The sequence below is a fragment of the Gnatocerus cornutus genome, chromosome 9, assembly GCF_029298725.1.
Source record: "Gnatocerus cornutus isolate USDA-ARS CGAHR chromosome 9, icGnaCorn1.1, whole genome shotgun sequence".
Taxonomy (NCBI): domain Eukaryota; kingdom Metazoa; phylum Arthropoda; class Insecta; order Coleoptera; family Tenebrionidae; genus Gnatocerus; species Gnatocerus cornutus.
In genome coordinates, this window is record NC_142241.1 from 2,116,201 (window position 1) to 2,137,590 (window position 21,390).

The window sequence follows — 21,390 nt, forward strand, 5'->3', positions numbered from 1 at the left end:
TCTTCTAATTCAAGTTTGCACAGAAAGACGCGACGTCAAGTGCATGGACTTCTCTAGTGGGGCATGGATTTTTTTTAATTTGCAAAATCTCAAATCAACTGTAACACTATTGTAATATGTTGATACACTCAACTTTGACAACGTGTTAACCTCAAAAATCGTTATTCAATTTTCTCCCTAAAGAATTGAAGTCGGATTTACACAGGAGAGTGGATTGATAGCAATGAGCTGGAATTTAAAAATGTGTTGGCAGTTCCATTTGAATGACAGTTTGAGGTTCATCATACTCAATAAAGCCTACCAACATATACAAATTAATTGTATACGAAACACGGTTATTTCCTGTACAAAGTAATTTCTAATTAACATTCCACTGCAACAATACCAATATTACCTATGCAGAAATATTTTTATACAGCAGCGTTTAGTAATGAATGTATCCATTACTCATAATTCACTATGTCATCATGATTCTTCAGATCTGTAAGTTGGATGCTTTGATTCGCAAATGCACGTGCTGCATTTTATTTGCATTTTAATTTAGGAGTCGGGCGGATGTTGGCATTATTCTCATGACCTTTTGGCGCCGACAATACAAACGAGGTTTTTAATGACACTGTTAATTTAGCATTGTTTTTCTATTTCGGTGCTTTAAAACTTTAATTAAAGCACCATTTTTCGATTGTTTTCGAAAAAGTTTAGTGAGATGCAGTGAACTGAAATTAAAATATGAATTGCTAAAAATTGAACGTTAAAACTTTTTTTTTACAAAAAATGCCGCTTTACTATGATAATGACCGAGACGTTGGTTACTTACCTCATACTATTTTTTTAAACATTTAAGATAGACACTGATCTACTCCAACTTCTACTTTTTCTGTTTGTTTAAATTCTTTCCCTATTGACGATTTTGACGTTTGACATGTGACACCATTGACAGAAGTGCACAGTGACAGGGCTAGTTCAAACCATTGACAGTTATTTTGAAATACAAATGTAATTCTTGAATTTTTGTCTTAAATATTTAGACGATTATCTGTACAACAACATGCATAATGGTAAAAATGAACCATCTATGTGGAATTCGTCACTTTTATATGAGGTCGTAAAAATTATATTCAGAATAGATAAGAAATGAACTATTGGCAAGACTTATGGTTTCTTCCTAATGATGGAAGGTCGTAGGAAAAATAGTGTACATAACTGGTCGGAAAGTGTCTTTCTTGCACTCGTGTAACATCTGCACTCGGCTGGCGCCTCGCGCGTCTACATTTACACTCGTGCGAAATTGCTCACTTTTCGCACTTGTTATGTAAATATCTATTGAGTCTCGGTGTAGTTTTGTAAAAAACTCTGTTTAAATAAAAATCTAATGGTGGATAAAATCCTAGGGTTTTTCCACACAAAATGCACAGGTCAAAATATTTTATTGAAAAATTACATAACTTGTTTTTTAATATTAAAAGTCTGATTAAAAAAAATCTTTTTTACCTCGGGATCTTATTGTTAGTAATTTGGCACTGATTTTAAATGACTGATGAGTGATTATCCCCCCCCTAAATTTTGTTACTACCAGAATACATGTTTTTACAATTTTTTTTTAAACTTGCATTTTTTTTTATAAATTTGCAATTTGACACAATTTATGAGTACATATTTGGAAGTACTTTATTCATATAGGTGGCGGTAAAATTACAAAAAGAATTTGGAAAATTTTAGTTCATCCTAAAATTAAAATTTTCAACATTTTTTGGTCTAAAATTTTGTAATTTAGAGCTGAATTTAAACAGTAAATCATTGAATCATTTTTGCACAAATTTTGGTTAAAAAAGTATCCATTTAGCTTTTACCTAAATACGACTAATCAGCTGTCAAATTGCATTTATTTTGACAATTGATGGCAGATGATTTCGATTAACTTTTTTTATACTTAAAAATTAGAAATGTAGAAAAATCGTAGATAAAACGTTGTAAAGTTCACGTTTAAAAAGTTTCAATATGATATTCGTGGCAATTCATAAAATAAAGAATTATTTTTTAAACTTGTATCTTAAACAACTTATTGTTATTATTTACCAAAACCACCAGAAAAACATGCATTTAATGAACATTTTGCAAAATTTGAATTTTTTAAATTTGCATTTTTTTTTTTATAAATTTTCAATTTGACACAATTTATGAGCGTACATATTTGGAAGTACTTTATTGACATAAGTGGTGGTAAAATTACAAAAAGAATTTGAAAAATTTTGGTTCATCCTAAAATTAAAATTCTCAACATTTTTTTACTCTAAAATTTTGTAATTTAGCACTGAATTTAAACAGTAAATCACTGAATCGTTTTTGCACAAATTTTGGTTAAAAAAGTATCCGTTTAGCTTTTACTTAAATACGACAAATTAGCTGTCAAATTGCATTTATTTTGACAATTGATGGCAGATAATTTCGATTAACTTTTTTTATACTTAAAAATTAGAAATGTAAAACAATCGCAGATAAAACGTTGTAATTCATAAAATAAAGAATTACTTTTTAAACTTGAATCTTAAACAACTATTGTTATTATTTACCAAAAACCATCAGAAAACATGCTTTTAATGGACATTTTGCAAAATTTCAATTTTTTAAATTTGCATTTTCTTTTTTATAAATTTGCAATTTGACACAATTTATGAGCGTACATATTTGAAAGTACTTTATTGAGTGGTGGTAAAATTACAAAAAGAATTTGAAAAATTTTGGTTCATCCTAAAATTAAAATTCTCAACATTTTTTTACTCTAAAATTTTGTAATTTAGCACTGAATTTAAACAGTAAATCATTGAATCGTTTTTGCACAAATTTTGGTTAAAAAAGTATGCGTTTAGCTTTTACTTAAATACGACAAATTAGCTGTCAAATTGCATTTATTTTGACAAATGATGGCAGATGATTTCGATTAACTTTTTTTATACTTAAAAATTAGAAATGTAGAAAAATCGTAGATAAAACGTTGTAATTCATAAAATAAAGAATTACTTTTTAAACTTGAATCTTAAACAACTATTGTTATTATTTACCAAAAACCATCAGAAATACATGCTTTTAATAAACATTTTGCAAAATTAAAATTTTTAAAATTTGCATTTTTTATTTTAGAAATATGTAATTTGATTCAGTTCAAAATGACATTTTAAAGAGTGCGCGCCCAAAATTTCCTTGGTGTAGCGTTAAAACTACTAAAATTAATACATTTTGGAAATTTTGAATCCGTATAAAATTATTGAAAATTTGTTTTATTGGTTCAAGAATTTTGTAATTCGACAATTACACCGTAGCGTCAAAATCACAAAAATTACAGATTTTAATCAGAATATTTGATGTACATTTGGTTCGTCCTAAAAACACAAATTCTAGAAATTGTCATTTTGTCTCTAATTTTATTATTTGGCACAAAATTTAAAGAACTTTCTAAAAGTTTCTAAAATTAAGTCAATAAAATAACACAAAAAAAAATGTAAAAAAATGGTTTGTTAAAAAAATTTTTCTTCACTTAATTTAAAATTTCAAAATTAAGCTCTCCGATTTCGTGTTAACGAAATTAAGTACGTTTTCAAGGTCAATTAGGTTTACATTATTTCAATATTTCAATAAAATTAATATTTTACGTTTTCCAGTTCCGCAATTTTATTAAAATTCTTTCTCGCATTAATTCAACTAGTAGCGATTAAGCGTAGATCAAGTTTTCGTACATTCCAACATTAGTTCCATCACCGCCAGCCGCTGGGTAACAAGTGCCATTTCACTTGGTCGTTTTCTTCATTTCATCCTCCCGCCAAATGCGACGAATCGCTAATCGGGACCTACTTATTAATTCCTTTCCTCCCATTTAACACAAAGGTAAAAGAAGTCGTGAAAAAAGGGAATGTGAAAGTCAAAAATCCCTCCTCCAGCACAATGGAATTGCCCGCAACTCGAATGTGCCGTTTTCTATAAATTCGAGTAGATAAGCAAGTGGAGGCACAGTGACCGAAGAACAGCCAAGGGATGAGTTTGAATAATTTCAGTCTGTTTTTGGACGCTTCGGTCTTGGGGCTCAAAAGTGAGTAGAATTTTTACATTTTTTTTTATTTTTATTTGTCTTAAGACAAGGACGTGGATGAGTACCCTTTGATGCAATCAGCTCTGCAACCAGTCGGTCTTGTGGTTTTCTACAGCTTGTTCATCTTCAATGTGGGGCCGAAACTAATGAAGAACAGAGACCCTTTCAATCTAAAAAATGTTATAATTGGGTACAACGCACTCCAAATTGTCTTAAACGGAATCGTTTTCTTGATGGTGAGTTTAACCGACGATAACTCACAGTTCTAACAGTGTTTTAAGATTGCCAGACTCATGCCGAACTTCCCCATCTGCTGCAGCCCTTTGAACAACGCTCATACTGATCTTGATGTTTCGATCAGAAAAGCTCACTATTTGTACACTATGTTGAAATTCTTAGATCTCCTGGACACTGTAAGTTTTCTTTCTGTGTTGTTTTTTTTGTAGTTATGTGAGTTTTTCACAGGTTTTCTTTGTTCTAAGGAAGAAGGATAATCAAGTTACGTTTCTTCATATTCACCACCATATTGGAATGGCTTTGACCACATGGGCTACTGTCAAATATGTTCCAGGAGGTGTTACCTTCTACGTATTCTTTTGGAATACTTTTGTACACCTTGTAATGTACAGCTACTACTTGTTGACGGCGATGAATTCCACTAGAACCTTTTGGTGGAAAAAGTACATCACTCAACTGCAACTGGTAAGTTTTTGCAGTTTTTCAGTAGTTTTGACGAGCGATTTAATTAAATAAAATCTCAATTGAAATGAGTATCTTCATAGTTATTTGTGTACCAAGGCAAAAAAGTGTTTCTTTTTTGGCCGAGCATTTTTTTAATGACCGAGGCGAGGGCAAAATGGCACTTTTTTATTTACATTTGCAGTTTCGGCATGTGTAGGTTCACAATTTGTATAAATTAGGTTTGATGTGCTTTTTGATGTTGCAATGCTAGACATGTTAATTTTCAATAATTCAACACGTCTTTGCTGCACTTTACAGCAGTTTGTCGATTTGATTTTACCCAAATAATTATAAAATTGGGGGTAATGTCGGTATCTTGATGTAATATGCAAAACTATGGATAGATGGCGCCACCACAGATCGGCCAAAAATGTTTGCGGCCAGAATAAATTCCATTTTCAGTTTAAATCGCCTTAAAAATAACTTTTTATGGTACAAGTGAATAAAAACGAATTTATCGTATTAATATTAATAATGTCTGATTAAATAGTTCATTAATTCATTAATTAAGTCAATGAAAACGATGAGCCCGTTAAAACGTCTCGAGTATCAACAAACAAGTTAACTACAATACTTTTCCGTCGAACGTACATAATTGAAAACTAAGAAAAACAGTGAAAAAATTAACAATTTGCATTTATGGCTGAAATGTCAAACCTATTCATTGCGCCGAGGCACAAATTGCCTTGTGTGGTCGTTGCCATTGCCACATAAAAAATCGTGCATTAATCACCCTCATTAATCAACGACAGATGATAACTTACAATTTCAATTTCTTTTTTGCAAGTTGAAATATGTTGGTCCACGTGATACACAACACGGCTACCAACTGTTTGAAATGTATACAGGCCGCTTTAAAGCGAATATACAGGGCGACGGCTTTTTTATAATTTTTGAGTACTAAAAAAATATGAATTATAAAAAAAACACAAAGGAATCTGTAGAATGAAAATAAGTAAAGAACAGATTCTAATGACATATTTTGCTTCAAGGCCGTTTTTTTAAATTGTAAAATGTAGAATGGGAAATGATTTACACCTACATATTTCATATTCCGCATTTGTTTATTTGTTCATTTTACAGGCACATTTATGCGCATATTTAATGAAAACAAAAAAAAATATGTTGGTTTAACTGATTTTGTAAAAAATTTCTTTCGTATGAAAAATTCATATAAAAACTAACATTTTAAATTGATTGGCTTCACATTTTTTCTGTTAAGTGTTAATTTTAACTTGCAGTCCGTAACGCTTAATTTGTACAAGATGTTTATAAATGTTTCTAGCATCAAGGGTGGCTATGAAATGTCAAATAAATTTGCCGCTCGTTACTAATGTGGGTTTAGATTTTTCAAGTGACATTTGTAGTTAACCTCAATCATTGAGCAAAGTTAGTTTTGAAAACAAACTGTTCAGGTTGTGGTTTGAAGCCTGAAAATCCAAAATTTTGACACAAAACCGTAACTGAAAAGTTGTAGACGTAAGTGACATTTGAAATAATTGTGAACATAGTTATATTCACTATGAAAACAAAGCGGCAAAATAGCGCATGGCAGGAACTATAAAGCCACCCTTGATGCTAGAAACATTTATAAACACCTTGTAGCAAATTTGTTAAAATTATGTTTTTTAAGAGGTCTAATCTTTGAGATGAGTCAAAAATTGTTAATTTTTTTTAATTTGCGACATCTATTATATTATCTATTTATCATAAATATTAAACCTGATTTTGGATTGTGCTAAATTACCAGGATTTTCAATATCTTGAATAAAAAAGGCAAATGTACAGTAAAAAGAACTAATTCTAGAAATTTCTTTTTTTAAGATAAACTGAAAATGAAATCCGAAAAGTGGCGCATCATTTTCGGCCACGCCCATGTACTTTTAAAACAGGCTTTATAAGATCACTTTCGGAAATTCTTGGGTGTAAATCAGGTTTTTATTTTTTTAGGGAGAAAATTAGGGGAAAATTGAATGTAGCGATTTTGAGGTTAACACGTTGTCAAAGTTCAGTGTGTCAACCTCAAATTAATTCATAATTAATTAAATATTTGTTCCAAAAGAGAGATTTAAATACGGATTTTAATATGAATTTAACAAGTTTAACAAGGGGAAAATTGCGGTGTTGGTGGTTTTAAAAAAAAAACGGACTTTAGCTTCAATGCTTGTCACAGTTGAATCAAGGTCAAACGCTTTTGCTACCAATTGTTAGCGATTAAAATTACTAGGGGCTGCTGCCAACATTATTTTATAATAGTAATGAGCTCCATGGGACATTATTTATGTGTGAAGAATAACTGCTTAAAATTAAAAATTTCTAAAATAAAAGATGCAAATTTTAAGAATTTTAACTGTGAATATTTTCTATTTTTTTTATTAAAAACCGTGTTATTTGGAAGTTTCAATGGAATAACATCAAAATTTAGGGAGACTACCTTAAAAATAGGTATTTGTGCCAAATTACAAAATTCTGGAATAAAAAAGATCAATTTTTGACAGTTTTAATATTGAACCAAAAATGTTGAAATTTTCAAATTTTAGTTTAACGCTATAGTTTCAAATTTTTAAGGTTATTGTTTAAAATGCGCTTATAAACCGCGTCGAATTACACTATTTAAAGTAAAAAGAACTAATCTAGAAAATTTCTAAAATAAAAGTAAAAAGAATTTTTTGGACAAATAATAAAATTCCAGAGTAAAAATGAGAAATTTTAAATGCATAAAAAATTTTGTTATTTTGGTAGCAATAACATTTTGGGAACTTAATATTCGAAACTTGCTTATGAATTGAGTCAAATTACAAATTTCTAATATAAAAAAAATAAAGATGTTAATATTTGCCAAGTTGAATCCTGTAATTCCGGCAGTAGAAACGCTAAATAAATATCTTATTAATTTTTATTGTTTGATTAATTGTAGGTTATTTAATTTTACCTAATTTTTATTAACAACCCGTTTTTGTGGTATTTTAAACACAACAAAATTTATGGAACTTATGACTTACCTCTTGTCAAATTACAAAATTCAAGACCAATTTCTAATATTTCTAATATTTATATAATCATAATAATATATAATATTATATATACAGGGTCCGGCAACACTTGTGTCCACCCCTAAAATCGTCTTTAATTTTAAAGATAAAATTTTGAAATTTTGCATACGCTCATAGTTGACAAAGCTCTAGAAGCTGACGCTAAAATTTGTTTTTTATCACGGTTTGGTTGGCGTCACGACGCCTAAGAAGAATAATTTTTAGCGATTTTTGAGTTTTTGCGGAAAAATTCGCGAATTCAATTTTTTTTCAACATAACTGTGATTCAAATTTCTGAGTTTTTATTTTAAATCTAATGCAAATTGTGTTTAAAATTTGCGAAAAAAACGCTGTTTTATCAAGTTAGTTTTCAAAATTCTGACAGCGCAGCGGCAAACTACGTTTACACCAAAATTTCACAAGTCACTTTATTCACTCTTATAAAGGTTAATTTTGATTATCACGGGTATGTTGCACTTTATGGACACCAGAAATCGTTAATTAACATCGACAAATCGACAATTTCACCAATTAAGACTTTTGTTACAATCTAAAGCGAACCAAAAGATAGATGTCATTTGGACACAAGATGTTGACAGAGGGGTGTAAACGTAGTTCCCAATTTTGACGTAATAAAATTGGAAACTAACTTGATAAAACAGCTTTTTTTTTTCAAATTTTGAAGACAATTTGCATTGAATCTAAAACGACAACTGAGGTATTTTTCACACATTTATATTGAAAAAAAAATAAATTGGAGGTTGATATCACAAACCCTCACAATTAACTAAAAATTACATTTTTAAGGCGTCGCGACGCCAAAATTATTAGTGATAAAAAACAGATCTTTGCGTCAGCTTCTAGAGCTTTGTCAACTATGAGCGTATGCAAATTTTCAAAATTTTATTTTTAAAATTAAAGACGATTTTGGGGGTGGACACAAGTGTTGCCGGACCCTGTATATATATATATATTATAGTATATATATTCTAATATTTTTTTATACAAGATGTTTTTGAAATAGGCTATCAAAAATTAAACAAGGTGGTTGGCAATCTTCATGAATCGAATTGACAATTTTTTATTTTTTCTAACGATAAAAAAAAACTTTTTATCTTTTACTTGAAACACCATTGATAAAAATAGCCACAACCAACAATTATTAAATTCTGTAATTTTATAGGAGGATCTTTCATATTTTAGCTTCGCCTTGAAAATAAAAATTTCTAAAATTTGTGTCCTTCGATCTAAAATGTTGCAATTTGGCAGAATTAATAAACGATCAAAAACTAGTAATTTTCCCAAAATTCATAGTTGTAGCACTAAAATTACTAAAGTAATGAATTTTAGAGGAGGATCTTTCATATTTCAGCTTGGCCTTGAAAATAAAAATTTCTAAAATTTGTGTCCTTCAATCTAAAATGTTGCAATTTGGCAGAATTAATAAACGATCAAAAACTAGTAATTTCCCCAAAATTCATAGTTGTAGCACTAAAATTACTAAAGTAACGAATTTTAGAGGAAGATCTTTCATATTTCAGCTTCGCCTTGAAAATAAAAATTTCTAAAATTTGTGTCCTTCGATCTACAATGTTGCAATTTGGCAGAATTAATAAACGATCAAAAACTAGTAAATTCCCCAAAATTCATAGTTGTAGCACTAAAATTACTAAAGTAATGAATTTTAGAGGAGGATCTTTCATATTTCAGCTTCGCCTTGAAAATAAAAATTTCTAAAATTTGTGTCCTTCGATCTACAATGTTGCAATTTGGCAGAATTAATAAACGATCGAAAACTAGTAATTTCCCCAAAATTCATAGTTGTAGCACTAAAATTATTAAAGTAACGAATTTTAGAGGAGGATCTTTCATATTTCAGCTTCGCCTTGAAAATAAAAATTTTTAAAATTTGTGTCCTTCGATCTACAATGTTGCAATTTGGCAGAATTAATAAACGATCGAAAACTAGTAATTTCCCCAAAATTCATAGTTGTAGCACTAAAATTACTAGAGTAATGAATTTTAGAGGAGGATCTTTCATATTTCAGCTTCGCCTTGAAAATAAAAATTTCTAAAATTTGTGTCCTTCGATCTACAATGTTGCAATTTGGCAGAATTAATAAACGAGCGAAAACTAGTAATTTCCCCAAAATTCATAGTTGTAGCACTAAAATTACTAAAGTAATGAATTTTAGAGGAGGATCTTTCATATTTCAGCTTCGCCTTGAAAATAAAAATTTCTAAAATTTGTGTCCTTCGATCTACAATGTTGCAATTTGGCAGAATTAATAAACGATCAAAAACTAGTAAATTCCCCAAAATTCATAGTTGTAGCACTAAAATTACTAAAGTAATGAATTTTAGAGGAGGATCTTTCATATTTCAGCTTCGCCTTGAAAATAAAAATTTCTAAAATTTGTGTCCTTCGATCTACGATGTTGCAATTTGGCAGAATTAATAAACGATCAAAAACTAGTAATTTCCCCAAAATTCATAGTTGTAGCACTAAAATTACTAAAGTAATGAATTTTAGAGGAGGATCTTTCATATTTCAGCTTCGCCTTGAAAATAAAAATTTCTAAAATTTGTGTCCTTCGATCTACAATGTTGCAATTTGGCAGAATTAATAAACGATCGAAAACTAATAATTTCCCCAAAATTCATAGTTGTAGCACTAAAATTACCAAAGTAATGAATTTTAGAGGAGGATCTTTCATATTTCAGCTTCGCCTTGAAAATAAAAATTTTTAAAATTTGTGTCCTTCGATCTACAATGTTGCAATTTGGCAGAATTAATAAACGATCGAAAACTAGTAATTTCCCCAAAATTCATAGTTGTAGCACTAAAATTACTAAAGTAATGAATTTTAGAGGAGGATCTTTCATATTTCAGCTTCGCCTTGAAAATAAAAATTTCTAAAATTTGTGTCCTTCGATCTACGATGTTGCAATTTGGCAGAATTAATAAACGATCGAAAACTAGTAATTTCCCCAAAATTCATAGTTGTAGCACTAAAATTACCAAAGCAACGAATTTTAGAGGAAGATCTTTCATCTTTCAGCTTCGCCTTGAAAATAAAAATGCATTCTTTATAGAATAGTCAGAATTTTTTACATATTTGATTAAGAACTTGTAATTCTGGTCGTTAAACATTATTACGTCGACAAATTACAAAATTCTAAAGTAAAACACGTCAATTTTTCAGAATTTTAATTTTAAAATGAACTAAAAATTTCAATTTGTCAAGAAATTTTAGAAATAATTCAAAAATTGTGAAAAAAACTATTTTTCTAGGAACGTTTTATCACGTTCTTATGTAATTATCTAGTTTTAACGATGTTGGAATAACATTTTGTAAACTTCAAAACACGTTTAAATTTTTAAAATTTTAATATTTGAACAGGATTTTCCAAAATTTTTGATTAAAAATGTGTTATTGCGTCAGCTTAAACGTTGGCAGTATTAAAAATTCTTAAAAATTTATTAAACCGTAATTAATTTGACTGGCCTAAAAAAATCGACATTACAAAATTATAGATTAAATTTATTTTTCCTCTTCCAGGTCCAACACTGGTTCTTGGTCGCCGTCTTCCTCATCCACATCTTCAACGCCAACTGTTCGTACCCCAAATCGTGGCTACTTTTCTACCTCCTCAACACGGCAATCACCATCACTCTTTTCACGAAATTCTACATCAAAAGTTACATCGAAAAGCCAAAGACTTCGAAAATCGAGTAAATTTTTTAGACGAAAAAAATCTTCGTTCTACTTTTTTTCGCAGTATTAAAAAAGTGTTACAAGATTATTAGACGTAAAAAAATCGATGGGCTTGGTAAAAACGGGATCTAATTTAAGCTGGCGATCCCTTCTAATTTTAGTCGCTAGTTCTGCCATTTTATGAGTCTCCAATTTGTGATATCTAAACTAATATCGGCAGAATTTATAATTTATTCGTGATTTAGGCTCAGCACTGTGAAGCAAGTTTCGTTTTTGTAATTTATTGATAATTTATTAATGAAATCTGAAGGTTGTGTAAATAATTATATTGTAAACGAGTGTGATATTTTTTTCAACAAAAAACTGGGACATTTTAGAATAGAAATGATCCAAGATTGCGATTAACCACATTTTTCTGAATGTTTTTTTAGACACTTGGTCAATAAATCTGTCTGTGGTCAATTAAGCTCACGCATTTTCTTGTTCTAAGATCGAAATTGGCCAATATGAGTAAAAGTTTGACATAGAATTTTTGTTTTATTTTCCAGTGAAAGTACATTTCTCTGTCTGCTGATTTAAATAGTGAATCATTCTAACACAGTTTTAGCCAGTTTTAGACGTGTGGTTGACATTCTGACCGTCATGGATTTTATTGCAATTACAAAAAAGATTAAAAAAAATACATATTTATGGCTGTTTTAATAACTATCCAGTCAATTATCGCTTTTAACTTATTAGTAGTCACATTTTTTGAAGTTTTTTTTATGTGAATGCGCTAGATAAACCGCCGCCTATCATTTTTTATCAATTTTGCAGAGGCAGTATTTTGTGTCGTGGAAAAAAATAATTAGCATAACGAGACTTGTAACTGCGTTGCGTCGTTTCAAATTTAAATGTTAATAATGAGCGGTAAGAACGTGATCAGTGAGTCATTTTCTGTTTGATTTTACTAGTCGATGAAATTTGTACTGAAGCTGAAGAAAGTCGTTTCTAAAGTAGAATTTCCTCCTGATTCTAAATCCATAGTTCGTTTTGCTGCATTAGACCAGGACTCTGCAAAATTTTTAAAATAAGTTTTTTTTTGTACACTACGTTCATTTTTGTTTTTTTCAGTTTTGCAAAATTATGAAACTCTTTAATTTATGCAGGATCTTTTTGAAATGCATGTACAAAAAGAGTCCGTTAAATTCTTGTCACAAATTTAGCCTATTAAGAGAAAAAAGTTTTAGTCTCATTGAAATCAATATTGGAATAATTTATTCAAACATTACACATCATATAGAACATACAGCTTTCTAAAATTTAACCCAAAATTAAAGAAAAACGTTAAATTTAGATGAGCACTATTAACATATACAAGGTGTTTATAAATGTTTCTAGCATCAAAGGAGGTTTTGGAATTCCTGTCATGCGCTATTTTGCCGCTTTGTTTTCATAGTGAATATAACTATGTTCACAATTATTTCAAATGTCACTTTCGTCTACGACGGTTTTGTGTCAAAATTTTAGATTTTCAGGCTTCAAGCCACAATTTGAAGAGTTTGTTTTCAAAACTAACTTTGTTCAATGATTGAGGTTAAGGTTCAAGTGTACCCCCTATCTCAAAAACGGTAAATTCAAAAATTTTGAAAAAAATCCTGAAGATGTAAAATTTTATTCCAAATTATCACATAAAATTAAAAAAAAATCTGTCCTGCGGTTTTCAAGATAATTTCAAAAAACTTAGTTTTTAGATACTTTTTAGCTGTTTTCTTTTAAACAGGTGGTTAGCTTCACTTCAAATTTTAACATGACTTGCCTTGTAGACTCGGAAAAATGTGGGAATTTTTTTTATAATTTTTGAATTTACAGTTTTTAAGATATGAGTATTTTTTGATAACTTTCGTTAATATCTACTATAATTGCTTTTTTTTCAATATACAAGTTATTTAAATATTTCTCTCATATTTTTACCATAAATTAGGATCAATCAAATACACTTTGTAGTCCAGAATGGTCGGAAAAAAATTAATTCAAGCTGGGATACTATGACACATTTCGATCAAAAACTATGCTATTGGGAGCGCGCGTATTTTAAATATAGCGCCCCCTACAAGTGACAGCTGAAATATTTACATATAAATCGTCACTGGTTGGTGTACGATTGTAATGTTTTTGTGATTGTTTGTGTGTTTTTGTGGTGTTTAAGTAGTGTTTTAGATATTTATTAGGTATGGAAATCGAACTTCATTTTGGATCTGAAACTGTTAAGTTTATTCACCGAACAACTACGACCGAAGAAAAGGGGAAAGCATTGGTTCGAGTCGGTCACGTCCTTAACGTTTTAGAGCGAAATTTCTCAGAATTTTCACTTATAAAGGCCAAGTACTCCGTGGAACTTGAGGTTTGTTACAACATTTTTTGGTTACTGACATTCTAAAGAAGTTTTATTGTAGGTTAACAAAGAACGGCTTTTTTCCAAAAGTTCTAGGATTCCGCAAGAGTTAGTTATAAAACCATCACTAGAACGACCACCATAACAATCAGATATAAATGATATGAATCCACACGGAGTTATTCCAATTAAAAATTTAGCAGTAAAAGTGCCTTTGTAATGTGAATAAGTATAAATGCAATGATCTACAGGTCCTGGTTGTTGAATTCGTATTTCTGAACAGTCAAAGATAACACGACAATTGGGCGATTTGATTTTAAAAACTTCTGGCATTGTTCTTGACACAATTTCTCTGCTAGGCCAAAAAACATAATTTTTTTTTCTTCTGTGCTAGTTCCTCCAATAGTGCGATGAATATTCTTTGAATAGTATATCTATGAACTCCAAACAACACTCCTACTGCAGAATAGGAAATTCCAAGTTTCATTTTCATTAAAAATATTAATAACTTATCTTTAAGACAAATTTTGTCATTTCCATGTGTTGTAATACTTAGTAATGACAAAATATTTCAAGTATTTCAAGCTAGTTATCTGTTCATCAGTTTTTGTAGAAGAAAAACCATGAAAGCCTGCACATACATCTTCTTCCTTATTTGGACCAATGCGTAACTTTTGAAATTGTTATTTACAGGTATGTTGCATAATGTTGCAATTTCATTATTACCATAATATTCACATTCAAATAAAAACGATTTTTCAACATCATTAGACTTGAATTGAGTACTTGAATTTACAAATTTTGGAACATTAATCATTACATTACTATGCTGACTGCAAATTCTCGAATAGGGTTTGGGTGCCCAAGCGCATTTGCTGTTAAACCTATAAATGTTAACAATTATTGAAGTTAGTTGAACTCGTCTTTTCAAAATTTCACTTACGTATTTCTCTTAACGGCATTTATCCATTGTTTTCGCCGGTCTTGTTCATGTGGTCTGTACGGAAAACTATAAAATTTTGTGTTTTTATCGGTGTTTGAATAATTGTTGTGACATCACACTATGCAACAATTTGTAAAACTAACACATCCGGAGCCTATTTTCGTTTGCTGCATTTTACGAATTTAACTATTTGTTGTTTAAATACAACACTATTGAGTTGTAAACAACTTTAACCTGTACAAAAATAATCTTGTGTATATGTAAAACGAGAACAGTTTTGCCGGACGAGGGCGCCACCGGCGTTTATGCGCGCTCCCAATTCGCGATGCAAATGTTCCGATATGACCTCTGGTGGCGCATTTTAACACTGTTGAGAAGTTCAATTGTTGTGAACGTGCATAAGAAATAATGCATTTGTCGACCAAAAAATCATCTTTCTCAAGTGTATTAACATTTTCAAAGCAGTTGTTTAATTCCTTCTAATGTATTTTAATAGATTCATGTGTTGGTAACGCATGATTTACCGTTATTACGTGAAATGGCTCGCATTACAAACCAAACCAGCAAATCAACTAAACAATAATAACAGTGCTCGCAGAAGGTTTTTATTGATAAATCTACTTTTAGACAAGTGAACCAAGGAATGGCGAACGGATACATGGTGGGTATTTCGTTCTTTGAGGTACAGTAAGTGATTGACAAAGTGCAAACGTAACCTCAAAGGAATGTTATAAGAAAACCAGTTAAAACCTATTAAATACCTCATGAATGATTAACAAGCTCTTTAAGACAACTATTTGGGCGTCGGGGAATCAATGCATCCTAAATTAACAAAAGGAGTTAACAAAGTTTTATAATACAATGATTGTAGTTTGCAATTTTGTCTCAAAAAGCTTCAAATCTGGTACACATCGGTTTGTAGGTTCAGATATAACAACAATTACACCCAACGATGTAAATTAACACTGAATATTGTAGATAAATTCATGTTTTTTCTAATAAACGACCACAAAAATACACTTTTCAATAACAGATTATGCTTCTCACCCACCATCTTTGCAACGATCGCAGCGCCACCATCGGTCATTTGTTTCGCGACATCGCCAACTTCATCCATATGCGCTGACGCTTATATCAAGCCTGTTCAATAGCCTCTCAAAGTTGTTCCCGTCAAGTAGGCCGTGACGTAGTTGATGTACGTAAGAAAGCGCCGTCTACCGTCACTTTGTGGCAAAATTACATGACGCGCTTTTTGACATTTGAATCACTTTTTTGTATTCATTTTGTATTTTGCACATTATTTTGTCAAGTACAACGGTTTCACGATGGGTAGAAAGTGTTTTTTGTGTGGAAGACAGGAGGAACCATTTTTCAGTATCCCAGCGGATCAAAAAATTCGAAAAAAATGGTTGAACCTATTAAAACCAGTGTGTGGTATGAAAGATTCACAAAAAACTGTAATAAACCCATTAAAACATTATTGTTTTAGATGTAAGCAAAATCAGCGATACACGGTATTATGCTCCGAGCATTTTGAAGATGAGCATATCAGGCGCGTATCAAAAAGAAGGCGTCTGTGCAAAGATGCGCTTCCTATTATAAATGTAAGAATTTTTTAGATCAAAATGTTCAGCTTCACATAAGAAGCTTTTATTACACGCCTTAAATGTGTGATACATTTTTTGCCGTGGTATGGGGCGTGGAGTGAATGAGTTTGTCTTAAATGTTCTGTTTACGTTCACTTAAATTAACTTGCAATGGTCTAGATATGACCTCCTTACTATGGTTCTGCGAAAGATTATCAATGGTTTCGAGGTTGTCAAGAACTCTGGTATAAATTATTTTTAGGTAGTCCAAAAGCATGGTTTCATGCGTAAGCAAGTATAAGATCTGGTACGATACTTTTTGAACACTCTTTATGATTTTACAAAACCGTAATTTATGATTTGCATTGAGAGAAACTTAGTTTTTCAACAAAGGCGCACTTTCAAGAACGAATTCAAGTTTGAACCATTTGCACGCATGCGTGAATTAATCATGAGAAAACAAACGAAAATACCCCGTCGGTTTAATTCGTTAAGTTGCGAAATCCATTTTGAATTTTTTTTTAACTAAGCTCGAGAAATCTTAATTGTTTTTTTATACTTGTCAAATCTGAGATTGAAAGACTTGGAAACTAAAAATAGAATGTTTCTTAATTCTGAAATAATGATACATAAAATAATTCAACGCTAATAAACCAATTTATTCAAAAATGGAGTTAGCAACGACTTAAACCGACGATACCTTGAAAGGTCTAGAAAGTAACTTGTTTCAAACCACTTTTGCATTTACGGTAAAAAATGTGATGTCTAACAATGAAATTGTTGTAGAAAGTTTATCCAGAGTTTGATCGTTTATAAAAACTTTTATCTTAGTTAAAAAAGGACAAATTTCGTTTTGGTTTTCAATTCTGTAGTCAGGAAAGAATTGATTGCAACATGGTAGGTAGCATGGGCTCCTTTTTTTCATCACCCTGGTATAGGTAGCTTTCATATGCGTGTATTAGATAAAATTAATTTGGATTCCCATTTCGTACTTTATTATAAGCTTATACATTTCAGATTCCCATTAATCCTACTGATCCCGCTGATTCCACTAATCTTGCTGAGCTCGCTGAACTTGCCGATTCCACTGATCTTGCTGATCCCACTGACCTTGTTAATCCCATTAATCTTGCTGATCCGACCAATTCTACGAACCCACCCAATATTGTGTCGTCAATTCCAATCCCAATTGTTGATCATATACAATTGGACAACGACAAAAAAATACGGGATCTCAGATATCAATGCAAAGTGTTAAAATTAAAACTCAAGAGAAAGCAAGAGAAATACAACAAGTGTTTTTCAAAAGTTAGTCACTTAAAGGAAAAGCTGGAGGCGTTAAAAAAGAAATGGAAAACCTTTAACATTGACAAGATCATCGACAGGGCTAACAACTCAGATGAGAAAGCAGTATTTCTCTTGGACCTTCTTCAAAATTACAGCAAAACAGTACCAAGATGGTCGGAATTGACGGTCCGAATGTGTACTATTTGGAGGTATTGCTCGCCGAAAGGATACAATTTTTGTCGCACCCATCTTGTGAAATTGCCATCAAGGACCACTATTTCAAGATTTGTCGGAGAATATAAAGGACAAGATAACCTAATTAAAGAGCGATTGTTAGCCGAAGTGGCCCACTTAAAAAAACCTGTGGAGAGAATATGCTCTTTGATTATGGACGATATGTCCATACGGGAAAATGTGCAGTACAGTCGAAATGACGATAAAATTTATGGCCTGGAAACTGCAGGAACACACGTAGTCGGAGATAAACCTAAAATAGCAAATAAGATGCTTTGTTTTGTGGTGCATGGTCTGTGTACCAAATATACTATACCTGCAGGGTACTTTTTCCATGCGTCATTAACGACAAACGACCTGTACTTATTAGCGAAGAAAACATTGCAGCTTTTAACGGATTGTGGATTTCTTGTTTTGAGGTTCGTGACTGACAATATTTCCACCAATGTATCGCTTTTTAAAAAATTTGGTAATGGGACACTGCAAAATTCCATTAGTCACCCAGTTTTAGAGCATATTCCGCTGTTTCTAAGCTTTGATTATTGCCATGCTCTGAAAAATGCTAGGAATTTATTCTTAGACCACGACATGTTGTCGTCACAGGGGAAAATAACATCATCATATGTAAAAGAACTTCATCTTTTACAGAAGGATATGCCTGTAAAACCGGTGAGAAACTTGTCATATAAACACCTTTATCCCTCCAACCTTGAAAAAATGAATGTGTTAAGGGCGATACAAGTTTTTTCGCCTGCAGCAACAGCGTCACTCAAGTTCCTTAGAGAGGCTGGAGATAGTCGTTTTGCTGAAGTGGACAGTTCCATTGTGTACATGGAGTATATGTACAATTTTTTTCAACTGCACAATGTGTCTAGCAGGCGACATTATATTCATACGCTAGATAGTAATGTTGCACCATACGTGGATGTATCTGATGAACGTCTTCAATGGCTAGACGACACATTTCCCAAGTACATTGACGACGTACAAGAAACTTCCAGAGCTGCAGGATTTAAAGGCCTTACTAATGAAACTGCGCATGCACTTAAATTTACTGCAAGAAGTACATACTTATGTATCAAATTTTTATTGGAGCAAATCGGCTTCTATTATGTTTTGACGAGGTCGTTCAGTTCCGACGCTGTGGAAGCTATGTTTTCGCATGTACGCTTAAGAGGGGGTTCCAACGATGCCACTGATGCAAGGACAGCCGATTATGCCTTACGTCAAATTCTTCGATGTGGCATTGTTAAAGCCACTAAGACGTCAAATACAGCCGAACACATAGATTTTATAAGTTCTGCAACCATGGCCCGTTCGACTTCAAACAGAGACCCAGACTGTCGCTCTCACAATGAACTTTTGCCTATAGAATTAAGATTGAAAATATTTGGTTTGAAAACAAACAACTTGCCACAAATTACCATTTTTTCGGCATCCATAGCATACCTGGCAGGTTATATAATTAAGAAGATAGAAGATCGATTACACTGCGATCGCTGCGTAGCACCTCTACTTTCTACAACTACTCCAGGGCCCCTTTTGCGACTAATTTCCTTGCATGATCGAGGCGGTTTAATTTATCCAAATGATGTTTTTGTGGCAATAATCCAAAAAATTGCTGAAATAATTGACGAAATGTTGCCACACTTACAACACGAAAAACCATGCCAATCCATATGTGAACATCTTTTTCCGTGCCTAATCATGAATCCAATTCTCTCGTGCGAAGAACATAGAAGTGAAGTCTGTAAATTGATTCTTTCAACGACAGCAAAACCAGTTCTAGGAAATATATGTTTCAACACACAAGATTCAGCAAAAAGAATAGTTTTGCACCACAAACCGCAAAGTCGAAAAGTTTTAAAATTGTAAGACTCCTTAATCTTATCTCTTTTCAATTTGTTTCTTGTTAATCCCTAAATACTCGTAAAATAATTTTGTTGTTCAGTACTTTATCAAATTCGTTGGCTTAGGTCGTTAAGTTGTCAAGCCCATTTTCATTTTTTTTAACCGAGGTCGAGAAATCTTAATTTTTTACATATTTGTCGTCAAATCTGGGATTTGAAAATTTGGTGAATGAAAATAAAATATTTCTTAATTCTGAAATAATAACACATAAAAGGATCCAACGCTGTACTATTCTGTCATCATGTTTATAAAAATGAACTTAGCAACTTAACAACTGAAGCCGATGAAATATTGATTTTGAAGAGTAGAGAGTCCAGTTTAAATCTTGTATCTTGTTTTTGCTTTTTTTGCTTGGTAAGACAGCGTCTTAGTTATTAACCTTTGTTGCTTTCCACATTTTAATCGTCACAATTTTCCATTACTTCAGTCTCGTTCTCCTTAACACTAGTCCTGACTTTCCATTCTTCAACATATATTAGTTTTATATGCCATTGCAGATCATCCTGTCCTTTTCTGGGTGGTGACATGCAACTTTGTGCTTTATTTGACCATCATTCTTCTCTTATATGACTGAAAGATTTGTAATCAATGGATATATTCTCTAGCTGTAACCATTGTGGAAAATTCCGGAATACTTACTTTCCCCATTTAATTTTAGGTTTCCAGACGAACTGCACACGATAATACAACCAAAAATACCATCGCTTGTTGGCTTTGTCCAAACCTCTTAATCGGTTGCTACTATTCGGTTGTGTTGCTTGTTATTCTTTTTTCCTCATTCAACAAAAGCATCAGAAGAACACAAGACAAATCTTCATTACTCTACATCGATGTAAAAGACATCAGTTTAGTCCAAAAATTGCAGTTCTGCCCAAAAATTATGAGAACGCACAAAATGGAATATTTAAATGGTTAAAAACGCAAAGAGAAAACATTTTTACTCAAACCTAACCTACCAGTGAAAAGTGAAAACACTTGGCAACTGCTGTCAACGTGGCAAAAACGTTGAAAATTAGTAAGTTTTTTCGTCGTTGGGGTCGCTGGCATATGTACAGCGTTTGACCTTGAAGGAACTTTTTTCATAGGGAAAAAATCAAAATTGAACAGGCTTGGTATAAGATGGAGTCGGCGATGTTCGCGAATAGGAAGTGGTGTCCCCAAACGGCCTGGAAATAATTCAAATTATTTTTTCTCTCTTATAATAGAATGCGCTTTCGTCGCCTTGCTGATAGATTCCTTTCTTACAGGCAAAAAACTGCATCAAACGCGCTGTGTGATTCATACAATTGCCCATTAAAATACTCTGTAAGGTTTGTTCTTACCAAATGCAGAAAAAATTATATGTTCAACTGGAGGTTTATTTTTAGCCCAAAGGGCTAAGACTGAGACGGAGACAAAAACTTATTTAAAGTTGCTACAGTTTGTATTTCTTCCCTTCATAATATTGTGCAAGATGCAGAAAAATGTAGCTAATAGTTTTGG

General features: G+C 31.8%; 1 protein-coding gene and 1 long non-coding RNA gene across 9 annotated transcripts; one reads left to right on the plus strand and one right to left on the minus strand.

Moving 5' to 3' along the window:
• Positions 1-3,608: 3,608 nt before the first annotated feature.
• Positions 3,609-12,102, plus strand: LOC148167731 (very long chain fatty acid elongase 4-like). Its single transcript, XM_088045672.1, has 5 exons — positions 3,609-4,081; positions 4,127-4,317; positions 4,363-4,494; positions 4,547-4,783; positions 11,418-12,102. Exons 1-5 carry the CDS (start codon positions 4,027-4,029, stop codon positions 11,592-11,594), a joined length of 792 nt encoding a protein of 263 aa, XP_087901798.1. The 5' UTR covers positions 3,609-4,026; the 3' UTR covers positions 11,595-12,102.
• A 5,367-nt stretch (positions 12,103-17,469) lies between these two features.
• LOC148167732 (uncharacterized) lies at positions 17,470-21,036 on the minus strand. 8 transcript variants are annotated; one of them, XR_015770789.1, is made up of 7 exons: positions 20,865-21,036; positions 20,548-20,730; positions 20,288-20,478; positions 19,422-19,745; positions 19,069-19,363; positions 18,314-19,000; positions 17,470-18,250 (listed from the first exon to the last, which is right to left on the minus strand). It is a non-coding gene; the product is annotated as an uncharacterized LOC148167732 (long non-coding RNA). The 8 variants fall into 8 exon arrangements; XR_015770786.1 differs by having other exon boundaries at positions 20,548-20,775; XR_015770790.1 differs by having other exon boundaries at positions 17,471-18,250; positions 18,314-18,655; positions 18,706-19,000; positions 20,548-21,036.
• Positions 21,037-21,390: the final 354 nt, after the last annotated feature.

Coding starts and splice junctions, on each gene's coding strand:
- LOC148167731 (XM_088045672.1), top strand. CDS start 4,027: ATGAGTTTGAATAATTTCAGTCTGTTTTTGGACGCTTCGGTCTTGGGG. Junction 4,318..4,362: donor ACGGAATCGTTTTCTTGATG/GTGAGTTTAACC, acceptor CAGTGTTTTAAG/ATTGCCAGACTCATGCCGAA. Junction 4,784..11,417: donor ACATCACTCAACTGCAACTG/GTAAGTTTTTGC, acceptor TTCCTCTTCCAG/GTCCAACACTGGTTCTTGGT.